At 34.6% G+C, this 21,349-nt stretch overlaps 3 protein-coding genes across 4 annotated transcripts in view; 1 reads left to right on the forward strand and 2 right to left on the reverse strand.

Moving 5' to 3' along the window:
* LOC128683053 (DNA-binding protein D-ETS-3) overlaps nucleotides 1-21,349 on the reverse strand; it is a 271,734-nt gene that overhangs the window by 213,588 nt on the left and 36,797 nt on the right. The window lies entirely within an intron of this gene.
* LOC128683331 (uncharacterized) overlaps nucleotides 1-21,349 on the forward strand; it is a 109,842-nt gene that overhangs the window by 25,576 nt on the left and 62,917 nt on the right. For both annotated transcript variants that reach the window (XM_053768839.2, XM_053768838.1), the window contains exons 3-4: nucleotides 1,908-2,086; nucleotides 3,903-3,966. In XM_053768839.2, the coding sequence (XP_053624814.1) occupies nucleotides 1,908-2,086; nucleotides 3,903-3,966 (243 nt within the window). The remainder of the gene's footprint in view (nucleotides 1-1,907; nucleotides 2,087-3,902; nucleotides 3,967-21,349) is intronic.
* Nucleotides 16,944-20,526, reverse strand: LOC128683333 (uncharacterized). The gene is made up of 2 exons (XM_053768841.2): nucleotides 19,651-20,526; nucleotides 16,944-18,534 (listed from the first exon to the last, which is right to left on the reverse strand). The coding sequence occupies exons 1-2, from the start codon at nucleotides 19,843-19,845 to the stop codon at nucleotides 17,335-17,337; spliced, it is 1,395 nt and encodes a 464-aa protein (XP_053624816.1). The 5' UTR covers nucleotides 19,846-20,526; the 3' UTR covers nucleotides 16,944-17,334.

The following is a 21,349-nucleotide window of genomic DNA, read 5'->3' on the forward strand; positions in this document are numbered from 1 at the left end:
CACTAGTGTGTATGCGACTACCTGCCACTAAATAGCGGTAAGTAGTTGTAAAAGTCATGTCAGATGCCTTTAGGCGACTTGAATAAAATCTGACTGGTGTCAGTTAGCAATAACACACTCGATATAATGATGATGATTATTATCTTTTTGGTTGTCAGTGTTTCAGGATGTTTGTTACACAACCATGTAAAATGTACTTGGGAATTTCAATAGTACACGAGCAGCGCATATCCTGGTAATAGCACATATGGCAGAATCTTAAAAAAATTGAGGGCTTGTTTAACGCTGTAACCGGGCTTCGCGGCTTCTCAACCCCGAACGAAACCGGGACGCCATCCGTGCAGAGATGCGATGCCTGTAAAAACTACCGCAAAAGAATGATACTTTCATGACATCAGAGAAACAGGGTTAGGTTCCATACAAAGATAATTACCGGAAGGCAGACTAAATTGCTCCTCTCAGGCTCCTAACAAAGAGAAAGCTGACACAAGTCAAGATTGCCCCTGTTATTTTCAGCCTGCAACTATGTTAAAAAGTAAACACAAATTTGCATCGAGAGTAAAATGTGATGCCATGCAAAATGACTTTTTTCATTAGTCCGAGATTCGAACATAGAGTGCTCAATTCGATCGCTTAGAAAACTGAGCCGCCATGGTCAATAAAGCTGGAAAGCGATGTTATTTAATCAATATTAATTGAAAAAAAATATGCCAACATGTCATTGACCTATGATCATAGAAACTGCAAAAATTTAAGTAGATACTTATATCGAAAAAAAATTCCGTCGTATGCAAAATGACGAATGTTGCATGTGTTTCACAACTCTAATACTATTCTCTTGACTTGTTTATTTATTTTAATGCTTTATCTTCACCACCAATCTTCTTCAAATTCCATATATATATATATCCATTTAATTAGGACTTCGGAATAGGGTCACAGTGTGCCTTCATCGCGGAAAATTTAGTGTTCTCGTAGGAAATTCACAAGAGTAGGTGACAATTCAGCTATTCGGACATAAATTTTTTATCAATGCGTTGACACGAGATAAACGCACACACGAATATCAATGTGTATATACCAATTTGCGATCGACAGTGCGGCAGTGTCGATTGCATTGTAATATATTTTTTTAAAAAGAACAATATTCATCGCAGCTAAAGAAAATATCGTGCTTACATCGCGTTTGTTTTCAACGGTTTCAATAGCAGTTTTATAACTTCATTCGGTTATTATATTTTTATTAGAGTCTATAGCGTGCCTCGTACACGCTTTTACTGGCTCTTTATCGACATTTGTAAACAGTGTGTGATAAATAGTGATAGACGTTTGGTATCGCTATCTGATTTGTAATCGATGAATCATTGTGTCGAGTCCCTTGATTTTTATTACAAGATTAGTTTCAATTGTCCGTAACGAACTTGTCTAATGTGTAATCGAATCTTTAAGCTGTAAAAATCAACTTAAAGATTCCAATTCCAGTTGGTTAAGTTCTATCAAACTATGCGAGTTCTGAAAAAAAATGGTTTATGAAATATATACGTGATGTTTTGTCACAAGCTTTTCAAACTTTTTTGTCAAACTGACTGTCAAATTTCGGCTCAATCGGTTGAAGATATCTGCTTCAAAAATGAGTTATAAACTATATGATATGACTTATATACTAATAAATATACGGACATATTTACATTGCGAGTTAAATAAAAGCTTATAAAAATATTTCATTTTAAATTGATTAGGGTTGGTAATCAGTTGAAGTAAGCTAATCTCTATACATATATAAGTTAAAAATGTCGCCACTACAAAAATACCTCGTTTAATTAATAATTAATTAATTAGGCCTGCGTGTTCACTGCATCAAAAACATATTTTGGTATGTTTATTTAAATTTATAAATTTTGTTTCAGATCCAGACATACAGCCGCGGCATACAGACGACCTGATAGCAGAGAACCCAGACACACAGAGGAAAATCTGCACAGGTCGCTTCTTAACAATACACAAGCGGCGGAAAAAGCGGCTGCTCACTCGTTCCTTAGTGAATGAATTTGCACTGCTGGACGACTTACACGTCGGCCAGGTGCAGGTAAGTGTCGCGGTTTATGCCTGGTACTACACTATCGGCGGACTCGCAGATGCCGACGCAATTCAACGTACATGCGTAGTTTGTATTTGCGTTTTGTTTTTTTTTTAAACCAGCAATGTACGTCGAAACTGCAAGGTATGGCGCGTTTGCTGATAGTGTATGGCCAGCATAAAACGGGACGGATTCATACAATAGCCAATATTTACTATCGCTAGCTGGAAGCCGCGGGATTGAGTAAACTTTGATTTGAACGCGCGGTTCGGATGGCGCGTTTGTACAGAATACATCAATGTTTAGATCGGAGCTGCGTTTCGTTTCAGAGATCTATTCACTACGAAATTGACAGGTAGGTACAAATAATATAGACGCAGTGTTTTCGATTAGATCTAGTGTTCAATAGGTTGGCAGCAAGACGTCACGCGTGGACTCCCGCCATGGTCATTGTGACAGTCCTTCACAACATTGCAGCGTATTGTTTCTCGCTACGCCACAAATTTAAATGCCATTTGTTTGTATTCATGGAGCATCCTCACGTACTATTTGTAGATATATTCTTGTGACATATTGTCGGATAACGCTATGCGTTCCGAGCGGCAAGCGAGGACGCGCACTGCGAATAAAAATATTAATCTTATTTCTATACTACAAAATGTGGTGTGGGTTAGGATTCACAAATCATGACTTCACGCCGCCAAATCAAAGTTTCACTGCGCAGCGATGTATTAATAATTCAAATAATAAGTTAATAAAATTATGTTTATGTGTTTACGCCCGAAAGCCAATAGGAACGCACTGGTGTATCATTCACACAAATAAACACGGTTCGCTATCAAAACATAACAACGTCTAAAAATAGCCGCTTCATAGTCTCGGTCTGCGACATAGTGGATTTATATGAGGAAGTACCTCGTTTTTCTTGTATGCATTGCCATACGATTCATACGGAGTCATCGCGAGGTTTTAAGATTCCTGTCCTATGTTGTAGACGTTGACAATCGGCCAAGAATCTGGTAAACACAACATGCATGTACAAGGTGTTTTAACACCAGCCAAATTACCGAAAAATATAATGAAATACGAACATATTACCCTCATCATTACCCGGTCACTTTGTGTTTTTTACGTTTTGTTATACAGAATGACTTTTTAAACATCAGCCAAATTTTACATGATGCTAAAAAAAGAATAAATATAAATTCTCGACAAATTTCGATTTCTGTAATTTTATTTGATAAAGCCAATGGAGAGTAAATTTATTGAAATTATATTTGCTCTATTTTCCATACAAAAGTGCCGTAAAAAATTGGCTGGTATTTAAAAAGCCATCTTGGGCTGATTCTCACACAATATAGAGATTTTCTTTTGTGTGAATTTCTCAAATGTTTTGCGAAGATTTTTTTATTATTTCCATATTCGTAATCGGATAAGTTTGATCAATCGATGCATTCGAGTGAATGTTTTCGATTGTGATTTTCTGAGAAATCAGAGACTGTTCGATCTTGGATGATGCTAAAAGATTTTGTGAGAATCGAGCTCCTATATATTACTTTGAATATAATTCGTCATTCAAATTTGCCGCTTGGCTGGTTTTTATAACACCCTGTATAAATATATTCTTTGTTTTATCCGGACTGTTGTATTTTGCCAGATGCGGGTAAAGGTCATTGACTGCGCTGTGCAATTTCATTGTTTTCAACTCTTTCCTTCATCTGAGCGACTTTATATTGCTATGCGTGTTTCCATATTATGATTATTATGTATATTCAATTTGGAGTTCTACTGGATTGTAATAATGACTATTTTCCTTCCTTTGCAGTGCATCCTCGACCAGTCAAAATTATGGAAGTTTAATGCATTTACCTTAGAGAACGTCTCAGGCGGTAATGTTATATTTATTATTATTAATATTTGTCTTAGTTAAATGTATTCTTAGTCTACACACACACACACAGTTATTACACAATACACTATAATATATCTGGTTTTATACTTGCTTCTGTTTTTATCAATAGTTTTTTTTACACATATAAAGTTGAATTTAGCATGATTACAGGCGGTTCATATACAAAAACACATGTTATGATACTCCAATGTTTTCCAATGAATCCTATAAATAAAAAGAAAATGTTTTATCCACATTTAAATGTCGCAGCCACTAATCGTATAACAATTTACAGTAAGTATAGAATTTCTCTAATTACACAATTCCCCTAGCGTGGCATCTTGTGTGTATAGTAATAAGCAAAATGCATTAAGTGAATAGAATTTAATTAAAACCTTCGTTTCTGAGTATATTGGTAGTGATTAGACTTGAGTGTTAGCAATCCAATACTCTGATTGCAGTGCACCGACAGGTGGCTGCGAGGGCGTTAAATGCAGAATTCAATGTATGCACATTGGTTGAGATACGCTTGTGTTCTTGTACGTGGACGTGCCCTATACTTACGACCTCTCGTGTACTTGCCGCATGAATACGCCTGTAAAGTAATACTATTTCTTACACGGGACTCAATGGTAATAGCATCCATCATAGGTAACTAAAGTTCGGGTGGAACTTTAAAAATTAATTTGAAGTAGTTTTCTTTAGATGGTTGAGCTAAAATTTCGGAGCGACAAATAATTTACATTGCATGAAAAACAAAAGCTTGTGTCCTAAATGACGTTTTTATAAAAACCTTTAGTAATGTTTTTTTCTAAAGATATGTACATAATTAAATAATTCTTATCCTTTTTTTAAATAGTTTGTTTTAAGGAGTTTTAATGTATTTTCCTTTTATCTTTTAGTTGTAGTATATATTTTTTTCTAACATTTTCAAAGTATATAATGTAACTAGCAACCCGTCCCGCATTCGCTCGTAAATATGATAAGTTATACACCTAAACCTTCCTCTAGAATCATATAATTTCATTTCCACTCATCTCATCAAAATTTTATTAGTAGATCCTCAATAAACATATTTTCAAAATATTAATATTCATACCTTTTTGTTATAATATTATTGTAGCTGGTGAATATCCCTTTAGTCTTTATTGTATCCAAATGGTTATAATATTCAAATTACTCTGAATAATCTGTGGTATATGAATGCAAATAAAAGTGATGTCACGTCTGGACTCCCCTTTCCAACTCCATGTCTGTCTAGCCTACGCATAGGTCTGTGTCGAAGCCGAAGTCTGTGTTTTCAGACTGGAATGAATTCTTAACTTCTCAACTTCTCTCTCTCTCTCTTTTTTAGATATTTAAACATTTTTTGGGTTCATCAAGGAGTTTCGCTGCAGCACCTGAATTTGTTTTAACCTCATGCACGATCTAGTTTTCTTTCCAGTTGCATTCTTAGCGTCGACTATCCAGATTGGATTTTACGATCGGCTACCGTTTGACGTAGTTCTTTGAAAATACTGTTGTCACCTATCTGCTGTTTTCGTACGACGTCTACGGCGGCATAAGTATGACGTTTTGATTTTTAGTTTGTTTACAATCGATCAACTCGAAACCGTTCAATTTTCAAATGATATAATGTCGCGAAATTATGAACTAAAAGTTATTTATATATACTAAATCAAGCACCCCTCGTAGGTACAGTCGCCAAAATCCCAAACCTCTGTTATTGCCAAGCTGTCATCGCCTGAACCCTACACAATGCTATACAAACGAACTACAGAACAGTTGAAATTGCACGTCGACTGCAAACAATAGTTAACCTTTGATTTGTAATGAAACTGTAGTACCAGTTAGCGAGTTTAGACTAGCTTAATTCAAAGGGTTGCGATAGATGATAGGTTTTAATTAACCAAATCGTATAACGTTTACAGTTTCCACGGGTATATTAAACATGAATGTGAGTAATTTTAGTTATTTTACAGACATACACAATCCTTAGTTTCTTAACTCGACGCTATAGGAATAAGCTCTTCTACGAATGGCTTCTAATCGACTAAAAATATGCGTAACTAAAAATCGACCATAACGTTTATCTGTGGAACGTCATTTATGACGTGTTGTTATTATCTTCTTTATAGTCGTGTTCCTCATGGCTGAGGGTCGTGGTCATTACGTGGAATGAAACACACACAACAACTTTCTTGGCATTATTAATGGAGTGGTTTGCCATTGCCTTCTCCATTTCACACACAAGTTAATAAAAATCAGTGTGCAGGTTTCCTCACGATGGTTTTCTTTATCGGAAGCAAGTGGTGGTCGATGAAAACTACTATACATGAGTCAGATTTGTATACAAACTCATGTGGCACGAGTAGGATTCGAACCTGGGATAATTATTTATTTATTTATTTTTCATATCTATTGTCGGGAAAAAACTTCTTCTGGCTTCTTCTTCTGATTTTTATTGACCCCAATCTGTATGTACTTACAATTGCTTTTGCAAATACTATCCAAATCCAAATAGTCTCTGCCAATTGTGCAATTTATACAGTAAGTATCTAAATGAGAAGCTATCCCCATTCGAGAAGCCGGTGTAATCGATTAACGAGTTATGCCATTCAGATTCCCAGTTTGAATGACGTCCATTAGGATCGCACCTATCGGTTCCGTTTAGAACACCAATAAATATCTTTTAGGTTTCAAGGAATAAATAAAATTTTGACTAAAATGTCTTATTCTATTGAAAAATCTTTCTATTCTTTGTAAGAAATATAACGTGCATATTCCTTAAAACGAAAATACCAGACCCATGCTTTTAAAATGCGCGTGCGATACCCTTAGTGTTGCAGGCGTCCATTAGGCTGCGGTGACCACTTTTCATGAGCCGCAAGTTTTCTTAGTAGCACAGATTACATAATACTTCCAGTATCAGTAGTATAAAAACATGTGCATAGCGGCGCCTTTTGCACATAATTTACAAGTTTGCAACAGTATGTTTTGCTTTACGTTCAACAGAGGGTTTTTTATTATATTGTTTATATTTTTATGTGCTAATATCATAGATTTTTCGATAGTTTATCAATTTTGCGATGTAAATTATCTATTATTTACAGTGTATTACAAAAGATAAGCGCTAGAAAACAGGTAGCTAAACGTTATTATTGAGACACATTAGTGTTAATCAGGCGTGCGTTAATCAGTAATTATATAGGTACTATAAAGATAGTACCTATGTCATTAGATTACACATGTTGCTTCGGGAAGACGGTCTTTTGTCTCTTTCTGTTTCCTTTTCATCTAAGACTGTTTCTGTTTTCATTCGCGGCTGTGGTATCCTGAAGCCGTGTTTTATTTTTAATTTCGTATGCCCATTCAGTACCCTTATTTTTCTAATCTTTGACCGTTGAATTTATGTACAGAATCTGAGATATTATAATTTTCCTAGTTTCTCATAAAAATAATGTCACAGTTGAATTCCATGTCATTCTACAGTCTCTGTTTTGTTTGCGGGAAACATTATCACGCCTATTTATTTGAAATTCTTGGTGTGACATATTTGTTAAAGTTACTGATTTATATACCTTAAATTTAACCCTGAATTCCCTATGCTGCGTTACTTGTCAGTCGGTTCTTTGAACAGACGTGATAAATATACTGGAATACTCTCCAGGTGACAACCGGAATTCTCAGATGGAGTCGAAACTTAGTCCCATCGATCACAATAACAAGCGAGTTTTTTATAATACTCAGAGTACGTATATCAAAGTCACTTTATTTTACCGCAAAATTAGGTGGGGTTAAATGGGGCAGGTTCCAATATAAACATCTCTACTCACCAACATTTCTTTGATCTCTTTGTCGAATATAACCCGTAGCGGGATAAAGGATAATGATAGCAAAGACATTTGTGTATTGTGCTGTACCTTGTACGCACATTTCGAGGCCAGTCACTATATATAACATCGGGAATGTACATACGAATATTCTAGTGTTAAAATATCCAAATATATACACTAAATAAATCTTAAAGTTACTTTTTGCGTGTTGACTTGATGTTGAGCCGAGACATTTAGCGCACCTATTCGAGTGGCACCGTTTAGAAACGCACCTAACGGTTCCGTGTAGAGCACCAGTCAACATTATTCAAAAGCAAATCGAGGTATTAAATTGTTGCGTTTCAAAGAATAGTTTTGATGCACTTCCAAAAATACCATATTGGGGAAAGGCAATAATTGACACACCATTCGATTTCCGCATTTATTGATGTCCTCTCCATCCTATATTATTCGGGCGATATGCATTAGACTTGAATATGTTGTTAAAGGTTACTCCGATTTTAGTACTTTTGGCATAACGTATATGACATTATTGTACATGTTCATTATATTTACGTATATAAGTTTACTAATTGCTCCGTACTAATCATCGCCGGGCAAGGCCCTGGCTAACTTCCTTATATCGATCCCATTTGAGCAAACAAGGGCCGGGTCGCAAAATTAGTCAAGCGACGCCGCAGGACGCGTTTGTCCAAAAATATAATCCGTACAAGGCTGACGGCATAAAATACATAATGTACAAAAGTGTAAATAGTCCGAAATCTATACTATTATTATAAAGAGGTAAGCGTTTGTATGTTTGAGGCGGGTAATCTCCGAAACTACCGAACCGATTTCAAAAATTATTTCACCATTAGAAAGGTACATTTTCCAAGACTGCTATAGGCTAAATTTTATCTCAAAATTCCCCCCGGGCAACTTCTATAGTAATGGACTGCTCGACGAACTCTATTTTCGAGGTACGTCCGGCCCTAACAGGGCCAACGATAGATTAAAAGAAATATTTTGATTCAATATAAAAACAGCTATAAGCGTAGCATACTGGTCAAAACTTATATAACATATGACTATAGTCATTTCCACTCGACAACAAGGAAAATAACACCGCGAGTGGAACTCGTCCTAGAACAGTACATCTCCATAGCGAAGCGACCTAAAGATATAAACAGAAAGCTTTAAAAGCTCTATAGCTTTGCTCAAAGAGTGTTAACGGCCGGTCGCAAAATCAAAGCCGAATCTTCGAAATTTTAAAATTATTTATTAAGCGGACTGAGGTTTCAGCTAGTTTTCACATTTCACACCGTAAAATGTAAAATAATTTAAAAAAAAAAACGCGATCATTTTATTTACGCGACTTTAATCGATCGATTTTATTAATTACTTTGCTCTTAAATCCTTGCTTTACTCTCTGAAGTGTATTTGTATTTATGTACGATTTTTTAAACTACGAATTAGTGACACCATACCGACATCGCTTTAGTAAAGTTACATAATAAATATGATCTTGTTGACATTTAGTAAAATGTATCAGGCTTGCAGTGGCTGAAAGATATCAAAATCCTATTTCTATCTTCATAATTTGTAATTTTTATGTGCCCACTGCTGGGGCGCTGGCCTGCCGTATAGATGGATATAATGTTGTTTTCTTCTTCAGTTTCTTTATTTTGTATCTAAACGTGTATGACCTTCAGAAGGCTACACGACTGGGTCGGGGCTCACTGTAAGCGAGATTGAGAAATTTGGTGCAAAGTGTTTATTTAAATTTCGTTTGATCTTAGACATGATTCACATCTTCACACTTTTGTGCTAAAAGTAATACAGTTTAATGGGTTGTGTTGTATTCGTGTTAATACATGTGTATTAGTGTATTGTGGAACTGGATAGGTCTATGTGTGTGTTCGTGAACGTTTTATGAAATTGGACTTGCCGCCGAGACAGTATTATTCGAAATCTATTTATACATTGTATATGAAACACCCCTCTTATTTTGCGTTTTGCAGTTTGCATTTACAGGTGTCATCGACGTAATAGGAGGATATGAAGTGGACTTATTCTAGGGCGGAACCAGGTGAACGTGGTGCATTAAATTACATGAAAGAAAAGGAGGTACCTAATCCAAGTACTAGCCTATACCATGGTTTGGGATCAACTGGCCAGCTAAATAGTATTCGAATGAAGCATTTATTTGCTTATCCACATACCTATGAGCGTTCATTTCCGCGGTAACCGTCTCATTTGCCTGCGGAAATGCAAGCCACTATTTAGTTTACTAGTGTGCAAGCTAGTCAAATACTCACAAGTCAACTAAATATTTAATCAGTGTGCAGGTTTCCTCTCGATATTTACCTTCACCGGAAGCAAGTGAGGGTGAATTTCACGAGCGTTTTGAACACCGCCGCGGGCTGTCATTAGTGTTTATTAAATTGTACCATACACAGTAATCAATAAAATTATCTTATTTTACAAATTAAAGTACCGGTACAATGTTAATTTTATGTTTAATTAAAAAAATATATTCTATATTCAAAAAAATATGTCGGACACTAATAAAACGCTACACGCTGCGTTCAAATGCTCGTGAAATTCACCCGTGACTTGTGAAAACTACATGAGTCAGATCTGTATACAAACTCATGTGGTACAGGTAGTATTTGAACCTGGGACCTTTCGATTCATTGGCTTTGTCTTAATTATGGACTAATATCGCTTCCGCACTTCATGTGCGGCAATGATACACCGGCGATCTTTTCCAACTATTTTGCTCGCCCGTGTAAACAAGACCTTTAGAATGGACTGCTTGAACGGGGCGTGTAGCGTTTCTTTAGTATCGCACATTATTTATGAATAAATAATCTTTTTAAAAAAAATTATAAACCTTTATAAAATTAACATTGCACCAGTACTTTACTTATTTATAAAATAGGATAATTAAGTTGATTATTTGTTGAAACACTAATGACAGCTAACGGCGGCGTTCAAAACGCTCGTGAAATTCCCTCGCATCTTTTGCTCCACTATTCCTACACTCGACTCGATTTGTTTCGCGCCATAAATCTGTTGGGCGCTTTAAATATTCGTAATTTTGACTCTCCGTTCGCATTAGGCCTCCACCCTTCATGTAACGTGACAATGTTATCACGTGAATCCATCACATGTAGCATTTTTCGTATACATTTAGAACCCAAGATGTTATTTTATCCTCGAAAGAAAATTGAAGGTACATTATGTTTAGTTCGTGCGTGAAATACACAATAAGAAAATTTTTAGTGATGTTAGTGGAAGATTTAGCTGTGAAATCACCATGTAAATTACATTGGACGGCTTATTTGCAAGCTTTATTTAGTTTTTCAGCCGAACAGGGTGGCAATCCTGCTAACATTGCCAACATCGTGGCTCAATATGGTCTCAATAGAAATACGTGTGTATATCATCTATATATCAGATTGGAATTTTATCATATATCCTCAATCGCGGGTGGGTCTTCAGCCACTGAGCCCAAAATCCGTTTCCATATATGTTCAGATAGCACGTTATCTAGCTTAATACAAGCTTAACCATGAGATGCATTCCGAGAATTGAGTGTTAGAGTTGTCTAAGTTAGGCGTCTCAATCGGCCAAATATTTGGCTTCAGCCAAAATCGGGCCTAAAAGATAAAAAAAAATAGTAATAAATTACTTAAGACGGTTATGACGGCGCATGTAAACCGAAAAGTCCCAGGTTTAAATCGCACTCGTGCCACATGATTTGTATATCATCTGTGTACGGTCATCGACCACCATTTGCTTCCGGTGAAGAAAACCATCACAAAGAAAACTGCAATTTATCATCATGTGTTTGAAATGACAAACCACTAGCCAAGAAATTAGTTGTGTTTCATTCCACGTAATTGACCACGACCCTCAGCCATGAAGAATACGACTATTAGAGCAACATGAGTGTGATTTTCGACTTTTGGGCTTCGGGCGAAAGTTTTGCCTATTAATCGGCTTCGGCCCAAAACCGGCCTACGTGGATCATTGGTTTATTGAATTTAGTGATTACCGTTTATTGGATTAATCCTATACAGTGCATCTCTTAGCTCTTGTGATTCCTAGCCGAATTAGGGAGTATTGATTCTGCGTGTTGACAGTCTATGGTGCGGGCTTGCAATTCAGTTTTAATTATCGAATCTTTTGGTAATGGGCGCAGCCAACCAATCAAATTGCGGTGTGGTTGTCGTCGCGTCACAATACCACAAATTGTCACTCTTTTCCGTTTTCCCGGGTACCATAGAGAACAATTCACAATATCTGCATTACAAGTTGATCATATATGCCAAGCTGTATAACCATTATAACCAATAGAAGGGATCGATTCATCTCAAGTGACCGATTTTTGTATGCCACAGCAATGATTGTTTCTTTATTTAGTTGATTGCTAAAAATAAGATTTTTCCATAAAGTTGTAATTGAGATTTAAGATTTGGCTCTCACATGCCATGCGTTCATCTCAATTACATGCATATTAAATTTAATCAATATCGGTCCAGCGGTTTTGCTGTGAAAGCGTACAGACAGATAGACTAGCATTTATAATATTAGTATGGGTAATATTGATATTAATACATTCATATTTCAGTTCATTTTTACGCTAATTACACTCGATAATGATGCAATCAGATAGGTACCATCAGATAGGACATTAGAGAGAGATCCGTTGATGCACTACAGCACTAATTAATTAGCGATGGCGTTGATATTTTAATTTAATTGCTATATGCCTTTATATTATATACAGCTATTGATAGGTTACAATACAAACGTACACTGTTTCTCCTTTGACCTGATTGGTCAATTGTTTTACACAGGGTGCATATAAATTGCAATTGCAATCTATACTATACTATACTTTACTAGTATCTGTACTAAAACGTGGTTTAATTAATGGTACGAGTATAGAATTAGCACATAAAAAATAAATATTTTATTTTTATGTGATATATTTCGTGATATATTTAGTAAAACTCGGTAATTTAGTGTCACTTTGATTGATCAATTTTATGAATCAGATTATTAATTATTGCGTAGATCTCATGATAGTGTAGGCTTTAACTCTTGAAATTGTGACGTCATTCTGACAACACTGCCTTAAGTTCCATAAAAAATATTGTTTTTGACATTGAGAAAAATGTATCTGAGTTGACGTAGTGAAAGAGTCTGTTCTATTCTCGACCTTGACAAAATCAACTTTTGACGAACGATAGAGCCACAACTGACAATAAAAGAAACAATATTAAAATATCAGATCGCGCACTCAATGTTTATCTACCTACAGAAATCTAACCTATAGAAAATCTATAAGTAGTAAAAACAAACCAGTATTTGTTGTATATTTTAAAATTGAAAATCGCTGTATCAATCCAATTTATCAATAAATACGACTCTTTGACGATACTTCACGGTCCTTAGTTCGCAAGAAAATATCGACAGCCAAGTAATATTGACTCTTAAAGAACTAATAGAAACGGATATCGCTAAGATGCTGTCTCTAACGCGAGCCTAATAGTCTCCGATCTTCAAACGCTGTTAACGAGACTCTTAAGATATATAATCAGATATTTATTTGTAGATTCTATATCTATAACTAGGCCTTAACTCCGCTTTACAGTTTGAACTATCTTCGAAGCGACTTGAAATATTGAAAATTTTACCTACTATTCTTTAATAGGTGGAGCCTAGAAGGCTCGATTTTTCTAAGAAGTTTTCCTAGAAGTTTAATGAATCTGGGTACGATAGCTGCTGTGCAACGAAGACAATTGGAAATTGGAAGCATTTATTGGAAAACATCTTGGAATTCTGTCGCTCTCATCTGAACGCTTCACCGGTTACTTACAGATCCATAAATCATTGGAATCCAAGGACCGCTTTCCCACTTCTTTTTATCCTCTTCGAATGATTTTTGGAAGATCATTACAAATATGCGTGGAGACATTAACATGCAAATTTTTTTCCCAATTATGTCAAGACGCAAGTAATATGAAAATCAAGATCTTTGTGCATGTATGAAATTGAAATTAGATCTCCTTACGAACTGTATTGGGTATAACAACCTCGAAACATATTTCGGGTTTTGTTTAACACAAGCCACTAATTAGGGGTTTGTTGATGGTTGAAAGTGGACTAAACTTTTTTGAAAGGTTGATCTTACATCTTAATTTTTAAAGCATTTGCCAATTTTTAATTTCTCCGTCATTTAGCTGAGTTTTTCGGTTTGATTGCTTATATTAATTATAAAAACAATTTTATCGCACCATTTTACTCTCTTCGAAATTGAAACTGAACAAATGTTAATATTTACAATATCTCTCGTGAACGTTTTGTAATTACTACCTTACGAACGATTGGACAAATATTTATTTTCAGCAAATAACTATAATATTTTCTTTTTTTATGTCTTTCCGGTAACGAGTAATTTGATTTTAATAATGTCCATCCGTAAACAAAAAAAGTATGCCGAGTTAAGAAAGTGCCAAATAAAAATGTTATGAATCTAGAAAATTTACCAAATACTAAAATGCTTTAATAGATGATTTTCAAATGAAGGTTTCCGTTGGGAGATCGAGTTAGCATAAAATATTAAATGAGGCAAAAGGTACACCCTTTTGTGCACCAATCAAGGACGTCACGTTGAGTAAATGTGGGAATAACTGCATGTTACTTGACTGTTCTGTAGCGTAGTGCATATTGTGCATAATAACACGAGACGGCTGTTGCCTCCGCTTTTTATGTCACATGAGATGCTTTGATATGAGAATATGACAAACAAAGTTAGCTATTAAGTTGAAATTTGTTTTTTTTATGTATAAAAACATAGATACCAGTTGGTTAGAGATGGAAATGTAACTATAGAATTCATGGAAATATTATTATTTCCCGTTAAATTGCCTGGAAGACACATCAATATATTTGAAAGTAGTCTGAAGGTAGTGAACGAATGAAGTAGTCAATGAATGAAGTCAGCGAGGTGAACGAAAAGAACATTATGGCTTATTTATAATTATTTGATTTAATCATTCCAATCCAACATTGTTTAATTTAAAATAAAACTTATCGGTGCAAAAACAATGTATGCAATATCCAATATGCAATTTAAATATTTATTTATTCATTATAATATTTGTAATTTTCCGAATGAATATTAAATTAACTTTAAAACGAAAGAGCTTTCGTCGGCCATTTTCAATAATTATTCAATTAATTTAAATTAGGGCTCATACGCATCATCTGTTTACCGAAATCATGTCAATATTCGTTAAAATTTGCATGCCAATCGTTTAAACCTTTGCTTAGATTAATATTTAGTATATTGGACATGAAAATATGAATTATTTGTTATGAAATCAATACTTGTATATATAGAACCAATGAACACGTAAATCATGTTAAAAATATGAATTAATCAATTATCAATATACCAATTTAACTCTACGCTCTAATTAATTTCTTACTTGATTTATTACAAATCACGACGCCCACAAATTAAGGAGTATGAATTTCTCCTTCCGTTCTTCTACCTCTTACAATTTTTTTGTCGTCTTTATCTTTCTTCAATTGTTTTAGGATCGTGCCTATCTGGTATAAATTTTCAAGAAATTGCTCGCAAAGATTGCAGGCAAGATAAACTGTTATGTACAATATCACATTTTTGTAAAATATTTTTTTTTTCATCAGCACTCGATTGCAATCATAATAATATGTTTCAGTATACCATTTGACCACATGGTAAATATTGTCTGCAATCTTTGCAACGATGCAAGTACCTTACGTGTGTACTTCCATTTTCTTTCGGTATTTCTTCTGAGCAATGGTCGTTCCGAAAAGTTTGTAGCTTTGGTAAATATAATTTTATTTAGAATATGACGTGAAAAAGTGCCTGTGATGGCCAAAATTCTGAATAAATGATTTGGTTATGATTCAATTGGAGACGTGATTTTTAGTATGATACGGAGACTGACTGGTTAAAAATGGGCGTTCACATTTTTTTTATTTTATAATAATAATATCGTAAATTATTTGCCTTAATCGACAAAGTATGTTAATACATTAGGTACATAGTAAAAAAAGTACAATAAAGGGTTGCAAGTCCATCTTCCTTCCGGGAGGTCATCCCCGAACTAGACATAGAGGTCTGGTATCTTTATGATACGAATACTCGATACGGTACACCGATTTTCACACTGCAACGTGGAACAAATGTGAACCCAGGGTTACATGATCACGCTCGACGTATGATGGAAAGATAGACTTACACGTTTCTTTTTAAACCTGTATGCCTAAATGCTTCGTCCATTTATAGAAAATATGTATTATTTACAATGCTAGACAGTGTATGTTCGACAATGCATTCATAGCTCGAGACATTATTTTACATCACAATACAGTCGCTTCAAATTATTGTTGGTGTATCTTACTCGACAATAACTCACGGTGACATGTGTTATAAGTGGCGTTATGTCACAGCTTAGAAATAACTGATATGTTTTATTAGCAGCCTTGGCAAGTTTGTATTGTTTTTTTTTTTGCTATTTATCCTCGCCAGTAGGCCCTTAGAGATGTCAATTCGATTATTTGTTCTGAATTAACACCTTTGCGATCGACGATCGACGGGTAACAAAATAATTTAATTGTTACCTATCATGGCAGTTGTGCTAAGGTCTTAAATAGAAGGAAAGGTAGACAAATTATAACATTTATTTGATACAGTATCACGTCTTTATCCCTTACACGTTTAGAGTCGCATGAATAAAACACCTTTTATCCGATTTAAAGAATAAAAATCGCTCAGCTGTTCTTTGAATGAGAATAAAAAAACTTTAATTGAATGAGTACATACTGACTGAAATAACGATTAACCTAAAGTTGTACCATTTTCTGCAATTTCAGAACACAATTTTAGTTGGTGAAGACAAGTAAAACTAATGGAAAGTTTCAAGTTTGTTCCAGTATGATTCAAGCAATTGGGCTTGAAATTTTCCTATTAAACTTGCGGGCGAAGTAAAATTCAAGTGTCGGCCGTTGTTTTAAAAGCTCTATGTTAATTGTTCGAAGTTAATTGTTTTTTTTTCGAGTTTGTTGCTAATTGTTTGTTGCTGACTTTTGACCACTGTCTACGCTTTATTCCAGTCGGATACCACTATTTGTGATCCTCCTACCGTGAGTATTATTAACAATTTCTCGTCTGATCCCACTTGCAGTTTGTACGTCCCAACGGATCCTACTACATTCTTGCAAAGTTAAAAAAGGGGTATGTACAGTCAGGAAAAAAGTCATTCGTTAAAAATCAACATTCATTTATTTACAACAATTATCACAGATATCATAGAAAAATAAATCATCACAGAAAACACTTTACATTTAAATTAAAACTATCAAATATTAATTACAACGACTAGCTTCAAATCAACTTGTTATCTTAACTAAAAATATAGATAAGTCATTCATATAATCTGTATATAAAAATTTACAAAATAAGGAAATAAAATAAAAAGAAATCATAATCTTAACTTTTCCAGGCAGTGACCAACTGTGATTTTACCTGACAAAAGTTCATTAGTTACGTGTTTAAACCAGTTGTCGTTAGCAATCACTTTGGTTAGTCTTCGCTTCGGGTTCGGCAGCTCAAAATTATGCTTTTTAATGTTAACCTTTTGAAGACTGGCATCATCTTTTAAAACTTTTAAGAGTTGAAATAAATTGGGTTTCTTTGGCAGAGTACTGTTTAGTTTTTTATGCCAAGATTCTACAGCATTGGTTGTGCGGTGACGTTGATTATGAACACACCAAATGTTGACAAAATTTTCGTCTTCCAGCCATTGTGTCACCATATAATCGTTGAATTGTTGAATTTCATTAGATTCAGGACTGTCTTCCATTAAATAGCACCACCCGTCTGAGATGAATTCTCGAGGTAGCAGCGGCAGGAGAGCTGAGAGCGCTACATGTTTTCGGAGTCTCTTTTCTTTAGTTAAATTTAGCGCTTTAGCCTTCTTCCACACGTTGTGTGAAAAATGAAAGTAACATCCTTTTACTTCGACTGAAGGGAAAACTTTTGATATGGCATTCATAGCCGCTTGTTCATAATCTGTCACATATATCAACGGTTCCCAATCTGGAATATGTTCCTTTAATACTTGAAAAAGTGTTGTGTAAATTTCTTCAGTTTTTCTATTCAGCAACACGTACATTAAAGGCACTATTCTTGTGTGCTCTTCATTGCTTCCGAGATCGCCGTGTATAGAATAAAGTTGTACAAATGGTTTTGGGCAGCACTCAAAAGTTCCGTCACTAAAATAAATCTTGATATGTTTAATTTGTTCCAGGACTTCGCTATCAGCAAAAACTATAATTCGAGTTTCGGAAGATTCATTATAGTAGTCGGCAAGAACAAATTCCTTGAACTGCAAAGGAACTATAACTTCTTCAGGCAAATTGCATTGTATTTTTGTCACTCCGGCTTTCTTATTTCTGGCATTATATAAAGAAGATTTAATGTTTCCGAATGACGGAAGCTTTTTTAAGAGATCCAAGCCTGCATTTTCGAATTCTGACATAAAGTTGTTGTAAATATTGGGTATTGGTGAAAAATTCGAAGATAGAACCTTTTCTCGGCATTCATGTAATTTTTGATCTACTACATTTTTTATTTCGTCCGGCTTACATTGGTGACTTTTTTCTTTTATAATGTTGTTTTCCTGATGAAAAAAAAAACTTCAAGTTAGATTACACACTTTAATGAATAATAATAATACTGTTAGACTAATCCACACAGCGCCATCTAGCCCCAAGCTAAGCAACTAAATGCTTATGTTATGCGTGCTAGATTAACGGATATTCCTACTATTTATAATAGTTTTTTTTGTTGTATATATGTCGCAGTCATCTGGTTGAATCTACTATTTGATTGAATGACTAGCTCCTATATTGAATGACGATATTCAATTGAATGACTAAAGGACAATTCGTCAAGTCGTGTAACGTTTAACGTCTTGACTGAACGTCATTTAGCGAAGTCGTTGAATGGGATATAGCCCATTTTGTAATGTTTGGTTAGGATGACCATGAGTTCGCAACTTAAAAGTTAACCTTACTTTAAATAAAAATAAGTTAATTATAAAATATCTCGTTAAATAGAATCTGTACGACTTTGTAATATTTGATTAGGGTGAACATAAGTTCGCTAATTTCGTAAAATTAAAAAGGTAACCTTACTTTACATAACAAAAATGAGGACATGATATGTTGCAGGATAATATGGCACACCTTATTTATGATATCACAAATAAGGCACTTTAACGCTAATTTAATCGAAAAGAATTTCAATACAGTGCTTTCTGTGCAAGCTGTTTGACGCCACATTTGTTTTGGTGACTACTAGCGCTGCAGTGGGAAAAAAATGAACTAAATTTGAATCACCTGACTGATTTTACGTCCGCCCTGTTCAAAGAGCTATGTTACAATCAGCTAACTAGTTGGACGTTGAGTGACGCTTGTTCTATCAACGTTTAGCCTAGTGATTCAATTGAATATCGTCATTCAATAAAGGAGCTAGTCATTTAATCAAAAAGCAGATTCAACCAGATGACTGCGACATATACACATTATACATAGTAACACCCAGACCCATCACAGATAGTAAAATTCATCATTTCATTTTCTGCCCGGCCGGGGATCGAACCCGGGACCCGTGCATAGCAAACCCGCCATGGTGACCACTACGCTACTCAGGTCGTCAAAATGAATCAATGAATGAGCCAAAAAATTAAAGCAAGTCAGTTCGTTATTTTATGTGGATATAAAGTAGCTCATACCTTTATATTTATATATGCCGGGCACTTTTTGCGCCAATTCACGCATCTCCACGTAATACATCCACTTTTGAATGTTATTTTCTTAGTATATTGGTAACCAGCCCGCAACAAAACTGCACCACCGTTCCTCTGTATAATTGTGAACTCACCACCAGAGTTATTAGAGGTAGAGGGCTTGCTATTACCTTCTGACATTTCCTAAAACGAATAACATTTTCATTATTATACATCAATTAAAAACATAAAGTTCTAGGATAATGATGATAATAAAATTGATGTGTTGAAATAAACGTTAATCTTTTCTATAAACGAAATATAACTATTCTCTGCCATGCCTTAACTGTTCTATAACAATAAAACTTTGTAAATGAAAATAGAATTTAATAAATCTATAGCAATCGTTTAATATTACAAGATGCGTACTTACTGTCTAGTAATTCACTTCAACACGTCACGTACAATGAGATGCACATAATTTCACATTGGAAAGCAAAATGACGACTGGCAATTAGAATAAAGATAACCCCTTTCTCAAGGTCAACTAGCTCTAAGTATGAAACAATTCCTGGAAATATTAGTTATACTTGTCTCTGATTGGATGGACAAGCGCGCCTACTACGTTCGCAGGTAAAAAAGCTGCATGTATGGCTATTATTACTTTTTTTAAATTAGTATCATTATGATAGTAGAAATTATGTTACTGGCTGTACTAAAAATATGTTTAAACCACTAGTAGGATCAGAATGGAATATATAATAAATTAAAAAAAGTTGATCCCACTGGTATATTATGCAAGTGGTATCCGACGGGAATAAAAAAATAAATAAAATAATCGTGATCCCACTGGGATCAAAACTTAGTAGTATCAGACTGGAATAAATCCTGTCTACTGCCATCTACTGGCATGCAGGTCAATCAAATATTTGGCTATGTAAATTAATGTCACAAACATTACACATATAATTTATATTTCAGAGTAAAATAAAAGCATTTCTATTTTAATGAGAACTAAAATAAAAATCACCTCATTAAAATCAATTAATGTTTCGTTTATTTATTGTGTTTTGTTATTTGAATGTTTAATCAAATTATAGTTACTTATATTTGAATATACTGCTGTACCAGGACAGCATATATCGTATACATACTGTTTAAATATTAGTTTATATGTTTGTTTGTATTAAAATTATTATAAAGAAAATAAGTAATAGGTAAATTGAAATTCATACAAATTTGTACAACGGCTGACTTATACCACGTAGGGATATCTTATAGACAAACGGCAGTAGGTTAAGAGTATATAGTTTACTTAAGATTTTAATTGTACTTTCATTTTATTTATGCAAAGTTCATATAGTAATTTAATTTTACACAAAACACTTAAACAACAACATATGCCAGTCAACTTGGTGTCATCTAAGTTCAGCTATCTCACTTGTGACTTTTGTAAATCTTGTTACACATGTGATGACTATATTCTTCACTATGCTCTTGAAATATAAAGCCTAGGGGTAGATGTCCCTCTCTAATTAGCTCCTCTAATAAGCAGAGAGTGAGGGGGAGAGACCAAAGCACAGTCCAGTAATCCGTCAGGATATATAACATTCTCTTTCGTCAACAAATTATGGTAACAAGAATATTAGCGCAAACAATTATCTTGCGTTGATACAGAAACGCGAGAAACAATTTAATACTACGT

This window comes from Plodia interpunctella, chromosome Z (assembly GCF_027563975.2).
Source record: "Plodia interpunctella isolate USDA-ARS_2022_Savannah chromosome Z, ilPloInte3.2, whole genome shotgun sequence".
Classification (NCBI taxonomy): domain Eukaryota; kingdom Metazoa; phylum Arthropoda; class Insecta; order Lepidoptera; family Pyralidae; genus Plodia; species Plodia interpunctella.